The sequence below is a fragment of the Pinus tabuliformis genome, chromosome 1_1 (genome assembly GCF_031772625.1).
Source record: "Pinus tabuliformis cultivar Carrire ecotype Pingquan chromosome 1_1, CPIR1, whole genome shotgun sequence".
Lineage (NCBI taxonomy): Eukaryota > Viridiplantae > Streptophyta > Pinopsida > Pinales > Pinaceae > Pinus > Pinus tabuliformis.
Genome location: NC_142297.1, coordinates 272,925,456 through 272,939,482, shown reverse-complemented (window position 1 = coordinate 272,939,482; position 14,027 = coordinate 272,925,456). Strand labels below are relative to the sequence as shown.

At 37.7% G+C, this 14,027-nt stretch overlaps 1 protein-coding gene across 1 annotated transcript; it reads left to right on the top strand.

Annotated features, from left to right (window-relative positions):
- The first annotated feature begins 2,670 nt into the window (after positions 1–2,670).
- LOC149212594 (uncharacterized) lies at positions 2,671–9,709 on the top strand. Its single transcript, XM_089388739.1, is given in 6 exon segments — positions 2,671–3,490; positions 3,607–4,690; positions 4,832–5,107; positions 5,247–5,614; positions 5,666–7,261; positions 9,415–9,709. Coding segments are annotated over 6 exon segments (4,236 nt in total). The 5' UTR covers positions 2,671–2,873.
- Positions 9,710–14,027: the final 4,318 nt, after the last annotated feature.

Genomic DNA, 14,027 nt, shown 5'->3' with positions numbered 1-14,027 from the left:
CTTTTTCTTTAACATTTTAAATTGGTAAACAAATATTAATAAAATACTTTATTATCAGTTTATCACAAAACCTAATTCAGAAATTTATAATCAATCCTTAATCAATAAATTGTATTTGGAAAAGTGTATGAGAAAAAGTGTTTCACCTCCTAAAACTAGTTTTCTTCCCTAAAAGAATTCACTCCTACTTTATTCTTTATTATCATTTTATTAAAAAATTCAATCCAAAAATTATAATCTTCCACTCTTAAAATATATTTCAAAATTAAATAATTTTAAAAATAATGGTTTACACACATTAAATAAATAAAATGTTATTTTTATTATTTATAATACATAACCTATGATAAATAGGGGGAAGCTAAACATACTCATTTTTATCTTCAAATAATTTTGTATTATTATTCTTTTATGTTGAGTGAAATATTTTATGTAAAATTTTGAAAGTGATAGTGAATTCTTTCATAGATTGGTTTTAATTTAATAATTTGGACTATTTTTTTATTATATTTTTTAATTCAAAGAATGAATTTTTTTTTTGTGTTATGGGTGGTATTATTAATGTTAATGGAGACTCTTTGTGAGATGTGCCCCCTCGAAAGATGGACCAAACTTGTTATGAGGTGGTAGAAAATTGGTGGAGGGTGTTGCACTTGAATTTGGTAATTCCTTCTTTAGGTCTTTGTGACCTCAGGTAGTTGGCATGATCACTGTTGGATTTGGTACATACTTGTTGTTATTTCTCGTTGTGTTTATACTTGCCCTGGCCAATGGCAGGCTTTTGGTGGCGTGGTCGACTGAAAATGATAATGGTCTAATTTTAGCTTGTGTAGTGTTGTCCTTTAGGGTGTAAATGGTTCTTCTTTTTATGATGGTGTTTGTTTTGATAATGTGTATGTGTGATGTACCTCCTTTTTTATTAATAGAAAGCTTTTCATGTAGTTTAAAAAAAATGAAATATTTTAAGTATGCTATTAAAAATTTAAAGATAATATAAAACTTTTTGAAACTATGGTTTTAACTTAATTATTTAAAAAGATAAATATTGATGAACAAGTGTGTTTACCTTAATTTAGTTGTAACTATCCATTTACATGTTAGTGATTTAATATTTAATTGGAATTTAATCATATAATAACATTACTTTTTTTTTTCAGAGGGAAAATCAACATATGGCCGAGGCCAGTAGATTTTTACAACATATGGCCGAAGCCAGCAGATTTACAGCATATGGCCGAAGCCAACAGAAATTCAGAATATTTACGGCATAGCCGTTACAAATCGTCCATAAGGCCGAAGCGAGCAGATGACCAAAGCGCGGTCCACAGAAACACCCCGCAGGAATCGATCCCGGCTGGGGGGAGCGAAAGCCATCCGCCCCAGTCGTCTAATAACATTACTTTATCTTTCAAATATAATAATTTACATGTTAGTGATTTAATATTTAATTAGAATTTAATAATATAATTACTAAAGTAGAACATTACTTTATCTTTCAAATATAATAAATAAAACATAATAGATAGTAAAAATAATTATTAAGAAAAAATATATCACTTAAAATAATTTTTAATGATTTATAAGAAATATTTTTATTTTTACTAAGATTATTAACATATTTTTATACATAAAAAAACAATAAATTTAACATTTAAAAAAAATAATAAAAAAATTATATTTATTAAAAAAACTATATTTTAAATTCGTAAATACAAACAAACACTTACACATGCCAAAGTAAAAAAAATTAATATATATATATATATATATATATATATATATTTTTGCTAATTTCAAATTGAAGTTTTACCACTTAAAATCCCAAAAACATTAAGTCTCATTTTACAGATAAGTGTCCCATCAAAATACTTATTAAAGCAGTTGTTTTCTATATCAATCCATGGGAGTTGTTCTCCATAATATGAGAAAAAAGGTACAAGTGTCCCATCAAAATATTTATTAAAACAGTGGTTTTCAACTTTATATCAACCCATGGGAGTTGTTCTCCATAATATGAGGAAAAAGGGTTCCGAAACCAAAAGAATCCAACTTTTGAAATATGTGGTGTCTACTCAATTCACAGCGAGATCTACTAGACGTGGTTGGTGCACTAAAAATAAAACCTGGCTTGAATGCCTAATGCACTACGTCTTCATGAAAACGTCTTCATGAAAACAAAATTCCAACCACTTCCCTGGTCATTTTCCTTTCCACTTTCTGAAATTTCAAACCACTACACATCTAAAATGAAATTTCAATAATTCCAATACACATCTAAATTCTAATACACAGCATAATGACGTGTCATAATTCCAATACACATCTAAAATGAAATTTCAAACCACTTCCCGGTCATTTCCTTCCACTTTCTCAAAATAATAAAGATTAGGAAAATAATTTCTCAAAATAATCAAGTTTATAATTTATCGAGAATAACGTTTCGTCTGAAATTATGAGACGCCATTATGTCGTACATGCCAGTGGTAGTCAGGTTCGTGCAGACCAAACCATAGGTCATGTGCACTCAACGAGGAAATTGCTGACACGCGTCACTTTCATCGCATCGTTTATATAATAAATTGAAAAAATTAAAGGAAAGAGGTCATAAATTTCAGTCAATGTAAAGGGTGGACCATGTAAAGGGAGAAAAGTTACAAGCCTACCGGATTTCAGAGCGGTTTTGTTGTACAAGTATTTTGAGAGACGGACAGCGACCTAGGCCGAGTGAACTAGTGGTAACTTGGGGTCATCCGCTGGGAGACAGAGCGCAAGAAAGGCCAAGTGAAGTAGTGGTAACTTGGGTCATCTTCTGGTAGCCATTTTGCTCCTCAGAACAACCAGACGATCTTGTAATTTCAATCTGTGAATATAGTATGGCATCCTCATCCACCTCTTATGCCAACAAAAACTACAATGTTTTTGATATTTTTATTAATCATCGCGGTCCAGATTGCAAGAAACCCTTTGCCACGGATCTCTACAATCGCCTTCGCAAACACGGTCTCAGACCATTTTTGGACATTGAAGAATTGCGAGAGGGAGATGGCCTAACTTGTCAAATCGAAGGCGCTATTCGAACAGCCTCCGTTCACATTGCTATTTTCTCTCCCCGATATGCAGAATCGGTGTGGTGTTTGAAAGAACTCGTATTGATGTTGAAGTCGAAGGCACCTATCATTCCTGTTTTCTACCATGTGCACCCATCAGAACTTCGTTGGACGCAGCGCGGAACTGGACTCTATGGTAGAGTCTTGCGCATGCTCCCGTGGGTTTTTCGAATGCTCCCATGGTTTCTTCCAATGCTCTGCTCTACGAGGGGCGAAAATGGAGTGTATGCCCGATCCCTGCGCGAGCTCTGAGAGAAGAAAACAATCGATAATCAAACCGGTCAAAAGAAGCCGCGATATGATTCCCTCATTATGAAAGAGTGGAAGGACGCTCTTTTTAATGTTGCAGACATAAGCGGTTTTGACCTGGAAGCTTATAATGGGTGAGAACTCCGTTCGATTCTCTCTGTTAGTCTTAACTTTAATTTGCTAGTATTAGATTTAATTTATTAGATTTATTGCATTTCTGACTCGCAACTGTATTCTGGATATTGTTTAGTGACGAGCAGCAGCTCCTGGAAAAGATCGTGGAAGAAGTCTTAAAAAGAGTTCCAAGAAAGCTCCACGTTTCCAAATATCCAATCGCTTTGGAACAGAAAATTGAAGATTTTGAAAGGGAAATGTGTTTGCAGCAGCAAAGCGAGCAGACCAGAGTTATAGGAATTGTAGGACTTGGAGGGGTTGGTAAAACAACCCTCGCAAAAGAAATATTTAACCGTCGGAGATCACATTTCAATAGATCTTGTTTTTTATTTGATGTTAGGAGCAAACCTTTAAATTCTTTGCAGAGTCAGCTTCTTAAGGACTTGGCTGAATGGAATAGGCAGATAAACAGCATCGATGAAGGTATAGAGATGCTGAGTAGGTATCTCGCAGCTTCTAAAGCTCTCATCATTTTAGACGATGTAGATCATATTGAGCAGATGAATGCATTACTTTCGCCAGCAAAGGATGCCCTTCCTTCCGGTAGCTTGATTTTAGTTACCTCTCGTAATATGGATGTTCTTGTAAAATGGGGAATTGTAAAGACGTCCATATACAAGCTCAGAGGACTGGATCCGCAACAGTCGAAAGAGCTCTTCTGCTGGCACGCTTTTCACCAATCGCATCCACATGTAGGTTTTGAAGAAGTAGTTAGTTTGTTTTTGAAAACCTGCGATGGATTGCCGTTATCTCTCATGGTGCTTGGGGCGCATATGCATGGTCAAACACAGTTGAAGTACTGGCAAGCCGAATTGCGCAAAATCTCCAAAGCACTTCCCACGGATATCCAAAGCAGGCTCAAGACTAGCTATGACGGTCTGGACCAACATGAGAAGAACATATTTTTAGACATTGCTTGTTTCTTTCTACACGAAGACAGAGATAGAGCGATAAGAATATTGGACGGATTTCGCTGGGAAGCAGAACTGGGTTTTCGGAATCTACAAAACAGGTGTCTCGTAGAGGTAAGCGACAACAATCAAATAAGAATGCACGACCACCTCAGGGATATGGGCAGAGACCTGGCGGAGAAAGAGCCTCCAGACTGTTGGCGTCGTATTTGGCGTCCAACTGACAACATTCTTTATCCGTACTCATCTGTACGTATTTTGAAGCTTTAGAGTGACACTGTAAATATCAAATTCTGATATCAAATTTTGAAATGTCGTTATGGTGTGAAATATCTGTAAATTTTAGGTTTTTCATCTAATTTGCATAAATATCGATCAATCGTGTTTTAGGTGCGTGGAGTTAGCGTTGTTCGGAGTCATGGCCCGGAATGGTCTCCACAACATTTCAAAAGCCTTGTGGAACCCACGGGCTGGTTGCAGCTTTTTGCGGCAGAAGGTGATTGTGTGGAAAGCATATTGAATGTTGCTCAGCCACCAGAGCTAATATGGCTCCGCTGGATTAACTGTCCGTACTCCTCCCTGCCTTCATGGATTTTAATGAAAAATTTAAGAGTTTTACAAATAGAGGGGAAGGAGTTTGAAACAATCTGGGCAGATGAATGCCAGGTAATTATGTGATTTTGTTTTCTGTCCACAGTTTTGCATTTTCCAATTGACCTTTATTATAAAAATTTACTTGCTCTAGCACAATTCACAGAAATTGTGCCATCCAGTGTCAAGCCCAATTTAAAATATGAAATTGCAGGCACCTGTGCAGATTAGGGAGTTGGAAATTGATGGTCGGGTTCTCAATATCCCAAAGTCCATTGAAAGGTTGAATTATCTCGAAAAATTTGTCTTGCACAACAGCGGATATGCATCGGTTGGTCTGAATATCTTGCCAGATGAATTTTGTCGTCTGCAGTCCTTGAATTACTTGAAGTTACAGCGTTGTTTAGATATTAAGTCGCTGCCAGCTTCCTTTGGCAATTTAAAGAATCTACAAACTCTCGACTTGTCCGGGTGCTACCAGCTGCAAAGCCTACCAGAATCATTTGGCTGGTTGACGAGCCTCGAAACTCTCGAGTTGTCCAACTGCTCCCAGCTGCAGAGCCTACCAGAATCACTTGGTGGGTTGACGAGCCTCCGAACTCTCCACTTGGACACCTGCTCCCAACTGCAGAGCCTACCAGAATCACTTGGCGGGTTGACGAGCCTCGAAACTCTCGACTTGGACGGCTGCTCCCAGCTGCAGAGCCTACCAGAATCACTTGGCGGGTTGACGAGCCTCGAAACTCTCCGCATGTCCTACTGCTCCCAGCTGCAGAGCCTACCAGAATCACTTGGCGGGTTGACGAGCCTCCAAACTCTAGACTTGTACGGCTGCTCCAAGCTGCAGAGCCTACCAGAATCACTTGGCGGGTTGACGAGCCTCCGATTTCTCAACTTGGACCATTGCCTCCAACTGCAGAGCCTACCAGAATCACTTGGCGTGTTGACGAGCCTCCAAACTCTCGACTTGTCCGGCTGCTTCCAGCTGCAGAGCCTACCAGAATCACTTGGCGGGTTGACGAGCCTCGAAACTCTCCTCATGAAGCGCTGCATCAAACTGCAGAGCCTACCAGAATCACTTGGCGGGTTGACGAGCCTCCAAACTCTCGACTTGTACGGCTGCTCCAAGCTGCAGAGCCTAGCAGAATCACTTGGCGGGTTGACGAGCCTCGAAACTCTCGAGTTGTCCAACTGCTCCCAGCTGCAGAGCCTACCAGAATCACTTGGCGGGTTGACGAGCCTCCAAACTCTCTTCTTACGCGACTGCTCCCAACTACAGAGGCTCCCAGATTCCCTTGGCGGGTTGAGGAGCCTCCAAACTCTCGACTTGTCCAGCTGCTCCCAGCTGCAGAGCCTACCAGAATCACTTGGCGGGTTGACGAGCCTCGAAACTCTCAAAATGAAGGATTGTAATGGTCTGGTGGGGGTTGGAGCATTTCCAACCAACCTGAGAACCCTAGAGTTGGAGAATTGCCACGCATTGAAGAAAATAGGAGGGGTTTCTGGTGTTTCAAAACTTCAAATGTTGAACACTAGCTGGTGCACGGAATTAGAGGAGCTGCCAAGTTTTGAAACCTTGGTATCTTTGGAGGACCTGTGTGCAATTAATTGTTACAGGTTAAAGCGCTTACAGGGGTTAGGGCATTCGACAAAGCTTCGAAAGCTGAATATTAACTGCTGCATGGAATTGGAGGAGCTGCCAAGTCTTGAGACATTGGTATCTTTAGAGGAATTGTCTGCAATTATTTGTGTCAAGCTGAAGGCCATACATGGGTTGGAACGGCTGACAGAGCTTCAAAAACTGGACATCAGCTGGTGCATAAAACTGGAGGAGTTGCCAAGTATTGAGAGATTGGTATCTTTGAAAGAGTTGTGTGCATATAATTGTGTCAACCTGAAAAGAATACAGGGTTTGGAGCCGCTGTCAAATCTTCGAACGCTGAACATTGAGGGCTGCATGAAATTGGAGGAGCTGCCATGTATTGAAACGCTGGTATCTCTGCAGCGGTTGGTTGCGCGTAAGTGTTGCAAACTGAAGAGTATAGAGGGTTTGGCGCAGTTGACAGAGCTTCAATTGGTAGATGTTAGGGAGTGCTCTGAGTTAGAACACCTGGAGGGTCTTGAACAGTTGGCGTCGTTGGACAAACTTGATGCCTCTGGATGTCCAAAACTGCAGTGGGATTTGGACGTCCTGGAGGAATGGGAGGAAAGATTGTTGGAGCAAAGATGGTTGGAGGAAAGATTCGAGGAAGACTTCATCTTATGAAAATATTATTTATTCAATTGTTTTAAATCCCGTTTGAATCACGAAGAGTTTGTTTTTTTGAACATCTTGCTTTACTGTCCCGGTGATTATTCATTTTATATGTGGGGATATTTTTTCTATAGATAAAGGTATGTCGGTTTAAGCGGTTTTCATGTGGGATTGTAATTTTTGTGAATTTTATATACACGTCTAAAGCTCAATTTCAAAATAAAATAAAATAAACATCTTAAGTATTTAAATTATTAATTAAAAATATTTTAACGTAGATACCAATACATTTTAACGCAAATACCCAAGAGAGTTGAAGCAAATACGGAAGCTTTGAAATGATAGTTTAATTTCATTTTTGAACAAATTAATCCAATTGCAAACACGAGAAAAATACCCAACAATCTGGTAGTCGAGATTTTAACGAGTGTATATACTTTCAGCTAATTGTTCAATCTTTTAGTTTTCTTCACTAACTATATATTTAAATTGTTATTGATATATATTTTATTTTAAAATAAATAAATTTAATTAATATTTAGATTTTTATTTTAAAATAATTATAATTTTATATGTACAAAGAAATTAAATTTTATAAAATAATTGATTTTTTATATTTTTAAATAATTTAATGTTTTCATTTTTATTTTTAAAAAATATTAATTAATATTTAGATTTTTATTTTTAAATAATTATAATTTTATATGTACAAAGAAATTAAATTTTATAAAATAATTGATTTTTTATATTTTTAAATAATTTAATGTTTTCCTTTTTATTTTTAAAAAATATATTAAAATTTTATAAGTAATCACTATTTTATATCCTAAAATAGATTTATAATTTGGGGTTTGAAAATACTTTTTCCCTATTATTATCTAGTATTATATATTATTTTATTTTTAATACCTAAATAATATATAAATAAATTTAATAGATCTTTTTTATATTAATAATATTGTTTTTTGGGCAAATTAGAATTCTCTATGATTTCAAATCTCCAAAATAGATATGATTGTAAATACAAAGAAAGTTAAATTCATGATAATTAAAGTTCGAAAGAATCACTTATAATACTTTTATTTATGAAAACAACTCTTTGGAGAAAGTTCTTTTCTACAAATATTTGGGAATTGGCAGCCATCATAAGCTTAATTAGAATTATGGCATTTAGAAAATAAAGTGATAGATATAAAATATAGACATCTTAGATTTCACACTGTGAAGTTGTCTCTTTCTGAATTGAAGGCACTCTAATTATTCTCCAAATGCACCAAGGCTATTGATAAAACATAGACCCCACCTCTAAAATAAAGTTTCATCCTCAGACAGAGGGGAAAAACTTGGTCAGATTGAAAGGGAGATCATAAAACTCTTCACTTCTAGGATCGGTTTTGAATGAATGGAACTTATCCCACCAATGATGGCCTCTGTCTTTCCTTGTTGAGCTCTCCCCCATATGTAGAGTGTTATCCAAAAACAATGCTACGCTTCCAGCAACTAAAGGTGGTGACGAGAAAATTGTTAGTTTGATAACGAATTATGCAATTTTGGGTAAACTGTAACTAGTCAGTTCTATATCGAAATGTTAGTTATGTAACGGAGGTGGCTAGAATAAAACTAGGGACTGCCCGAGAAATGTAAGTGTGGAGAATCATTGTTGAATAATAAATTCCAATCCCTTGCCCTATGGATGTTTCCTTGACTCCCTGTCGAGGTTTTCCCACGTAAATCCTGTGTCTATTTGTGTGTTTGGTTTCCAGTTAGTTATGTTGTCTTCTTGGTCAATTTATAACTGAATGATTGTTTCCCTATTCGTATTCTTTCCCATTATTTCTCCTATTCTACTACAAGTGGTATCAGAGCGGTTTGGTGAAAGAAGATAGCCCGTACGAAGCAGTTGTCGATTTGAAGCCGCCGGTTGAAGTGTCAAAGAACGCTTATCTGCCAGATCCGGTTGCGTGAAGTGCTGCATGTTAAGCCTCTACGTAAGTAGAAAAATACGTATTGTGTGCTCGTCGGTGGAGTTGAAATAGAGTGTTATTGTTGGCTTGAAAACCGTTCGAGGCCTGCGTACTGGCCGGCAGAGTTGTTCTGGCTTGGAAGGTTGCGTGACCCTGGTGTGCAGCCGTCAAGGAGTGGAGCCAATTGCTGGCCCGTTCCAGAGCTATTCTCTGCTCTGCGTGGACCTGCTGCGTGTGTCCAAATCAGTGCTAGCCGGTGGAATCGTTGCTGAAGGTTGCGTGACCCTGGTGTGCAGCCGTCAAGGAGTGGAGCCGATTGCTAGTCTGTTCCAGAACTGTTCTCTGCTCTGCGTGGACCTACTACGTGTGGAGAGAAAGAAAATACGCTGGGAGACCGTGTCCTCTGTGTGCTGGTTGAGGAATTCTGAGACGCTGCGTGCTGCTGGTGAATCTGCCTGATTGCTGATTGCTGAGACGCTGTGTGCTGTATTTCTTTTTTTTTTTCTGCGTATTGGTTGAAGAAGCCAGAGCCAACTCGAAGAGCAGATGCTGGTCAAAGCTGCGTGAAAGACCAGGTATTATTTTTTTTCCCAGCAATTGTTAAATAAATTCTGGGTTTGTTAAAGGGTTTTCTTTGAATCGAAAAAAACAAAGGTTTTTTCCTAAAAAATTCAGCAATTTTTGTAGGGTTTTAAGACAATTTGTGGAAATTTTCAAGAAAATTGAAGTAGGAAGAGTTAAAACTTGGAAATCCTTTGTTGGAATTGGAAATCCTTTTGTTGGAAGAAGACAATTGAAATATTTTTTTTTTAAGAAACCCTAGACTGAAGATTGAAACCTTAGAAAATGGCCAAGATGTCGAATGCAAAATTCGAGGTGGAGAAATTCACCAGAAAGAGCAATTTTGCTCTTTGGAAACTGAAGGTTAGGGATTTGCTGGTGCAACAAGGGTTGCATAAGGCATTGGATGGGGCAACTAAGAAACCTGCAACCACGACTACTTCAAACTGGGAGGACTTGGATGCCCGAGCTCTCAGTACCATCCGTTATGTCTAGCGGATGAAGTTCTCTTCAATATTGTTGAAGAGACTATAGCTTCAAGATTGTGGGAAAAACTTGAAAAACTCTATGTGACAAAGTCATTAACTAACATAATTTATCTGAAAAGACAGTTATACAGTCTTCGAATGAAAGAAGGTTCAAACGTTGCAGAACATTTGAATGTTTTTAATACACTAATATGTCAATTAACAGATATGGAAGTTAAAATACAGGAAGAAGATAAAGCCATAACCTTGTTGTGTTCTCTGCTTGAATCATGGGATCACTTCGTAACTTCAATCAGCTTGAGCACTGCTGATTCTTTGAAGTTTGAATCAGTCGTGGGAGCTCTCCTGTCTGAAGAAGTACGAAGGAAATCTAGCACTGAAACAACTGCATCAGAAGCCATGGTAGCTAGAGGACGCTCAAAGGAAAGAGGAGAAAAACCAAGGGGGTCTTCCAGATCGAAATCGAAGGGAAAGAAGTGTAAGGCAAAATGTTGGAACTGCAATAAAATTGGACACTTGAAGAAAGACTGTTGGAAACAAAAGGAATCCGAAAACCTGAAGAAGGAAGCGAATCAGGTCGATTCAGGTAGGATAGACGAAGTTTTATCTGCTAAAGAATTATGTATGATAGATGAAACTTCACCTGAATGTAATGTCTCTCAAGGTTTTGATAGCTGGCTGTTAGACTTTAGTGCTTCGCATCACATGTGCCCACATAGAAATTGGTTTACTTCGTATAAAAATGTAAATGGTAGTTCTGTGTTTATGGGTAACAATGTGTCATGTCAAACTGTTGGGATGGGAGATATCAGGATTAAGATGTATGATAACATAGTTAGGACATTAACTAGTGTTAGACATGTACCCGATTTGAAGAAAAAATTGATTTCTTTGGGAGTGTTGGATTCAGATGGTTATAAGTTTACAGCTCAGGATGGTGTCTTGAAAGTATTTAAAGGAGCCCTTGTGGTTATGAAGGCGGAAAAGGTTGGAAATATTTACAGGTTAAAAGGAAGTACTCAGGTCAGTGAAGCAGCAGTTGCATCAAAAAAGGAAGAAGCAAGTACTCATCTATGGCATCAGCGATTGGGTCATATGAGTGAGAAAGGTCTTCAGATACTAATGAAATGTAAATCTTTTCCCAATCTGAAATCCTTGAAGTTAGATTTCTGTAAACATTGTGTGTATGGAAAACAGTGTAAACAGAGATTTAAAGTTGGAAATCATAATAGTAAACATGTTTTAGACTATATTCATTCTGATTTGTGGGGACCATCCCCTATTGTGTCATATGGAGGTGCATTGTACTTTTTAATGTTTATTGATGATTACTCTCGTAAAGTTTGGGTCTATATGCTAAAAAGGAAAGCTGATGTATTAAATGTCTTTAAACAATTTAAAGTAATGGTAGAGAAAAGAACAGGCAAATCTATTAAAATGTTTAAGAACTGAAAATGGTGGTGAGTTCACTTCAGTTGAATTTGAACAATACTGTAAGGATGAGGGAATTATTAGACACAAAACTGCTATTTATACTCCTCAGCAAAATGGTGTTGCTGAGCGTATGAATCAGACTCTTATGGAAAGAGCCAGAAGCACGATCAACAATGCTAACTTGCAAAAGGAGTTGCGGGTAGAAGTAGTATCTACTGCTTGTTATTTAGTTAACAGATCACCTTCAGTAGCAATTGGCTGTAAAATTCCTGAAGAATTTTGGACAGGTCAGTCTTGTGACTATTCACATTTGAGGATATTTGGCTATGATGCTTATTCTGTTATTCTGAAAAATCAACGTTCAAAATTAGATCCAAAGTCAAAATGTTATGTCTTTGTTGGGTATGAGTGAAAGGATATAGGTTGTGGGATCCTACATTGGGGAAGATAGTCAATAGTAGAGATGTAACATTTGATGAATCCTCTCTTTTAAAATCAAATGTTGAAAGAATTGAACAGGAACAGGTATCGCCAAATCAACGAGTTCCTTTCGGTGACAGTGGAAAGGAAGGAGAGACTTCTGGAGAAAAAGGTGTTGAAGACACAAAGGAAGCCGTTGAAGCTTCTGAACCAGTGCAAGTTTCTAAACCAGTTCAACAACCAGTCGCTCTACGAAGGTCTACAAGGGAAAGGAAAACTCCCAAAAGGTATGAAGATTCTGCTTCATCTTTTTGCTTTGATTACTGAAGATGGGGAACCTTCTTGTTATCAGGAAGCAGTAGATGATACAGATAGCAAAAAATGGAAAGCGGCTATGGAAGAAGAAATGGACTCCTTAGCCAAGAACAATACCTGGGATCTTGTAGAGCTTCCTGAAGGGAGAAGTGTTGTTGGATGCAAATGGGTCTTCAAGCTCAAACGGAAAGTTGATGGAAGTATCGAAAGGTATAAGGCAAGACTAGTAGCAAAAGAGTATTCTCAAGTTGAAGGTACAAACTTTCATGAGATTTTTTCTCCAGTTGTAAAACTTGTTTCTGTTCGTACCGTGTTGGCACTAACTGCGTTACTTAATCTTGAGTTAGAACAGTTAGATGTTAGAACAGATTTTCTACATGGTGATTTGAACGAAGAGATATATATGGAACAACCAGAAGGTTTTGTACGAGGCCGCAGCAGAAGATTAGTTTGCAAGCTCAGGGAATCATTGTATGGTCTGAGGCAGTCTCCTAGACAATGGTACAAGAAGTTTGATTCCTTCATGGTGAGCCAAAACTTTATAAAAAGTGAGTATGATCATTGTGTGTACTTCAAAATTTTCAATGGAATATTCATTATCTTAGCTTTGTATGTTGATGATATGCTTATTGCAAGCAAAAGCATGGAAGAGATCAACATGTTAAAGGCTCAACTCTCTAGGACTTTTGATATGAAGGATCTTGGAGTAGCAAAACATATCTTGGGCATGGAGATACACAAAGACAAGAAAAATGGTAAACTTTGGTTATCACAACAGAAGTATGTGGAGAAAGTACTTGAAAAGTTCTCTATGAACAATGTCAAACCTGTTAATGTTCCACTAGCTTCCCATTTTAAGCTTTCTTCGGTTTTGAGTCCTAGAGATGATGAAGAAAAGCAATATATGTCTCATGTACCATATGCAAATGTTGTAGGCAACTTAATGTATGCGATGGTATCTACAAGACCTGACATTTCACATGCAGTTGGGGTTGTCAGCAGGTTCATGGCAAATCCAAGTAAAGAACATTGGCAAGTAGTGAAATGGGTGCTTCGATATCTAAGAGGCACAAGTGACCATTGCATCGTCTTTAATGGTAGTGAAGGATTAGACTGCGGATATGTAGATGCGGACTATGCAGGTGATTTGGACAAAAGAAGATCTACTACAGGTTTTTTTTTTCTCTTGCAAGTGGAGCAATTAGTTGGATGTCAAAGCTTCAAGAAACAGTTGTGTTGTCCACTACCGAAGCTGAATATATAGCTACTTCAGATGCTAGTAAAGAAGCAATCTGGTTAAAGGGTCTGCTTGATGAGATTGGAAGGACGCAGGAGAAAGTGAATGTACTTTGTGACAGTCAAAGTGTTATTCACCTGGCTACAAATCCTGCTTATCACAACAGAACCAAGCACATTGATGTAAGGTATCATTTTCTAAGACATGTGATCGATGGCGGAAAAGTAGCTCTTCAAAAGGTCCATACATGAGAGAATTGTGCAGACATATTCACAAGGCCCGTTACAGTAGAGAAGCTGCGGTGGTGTTTATCTTCTCTTGG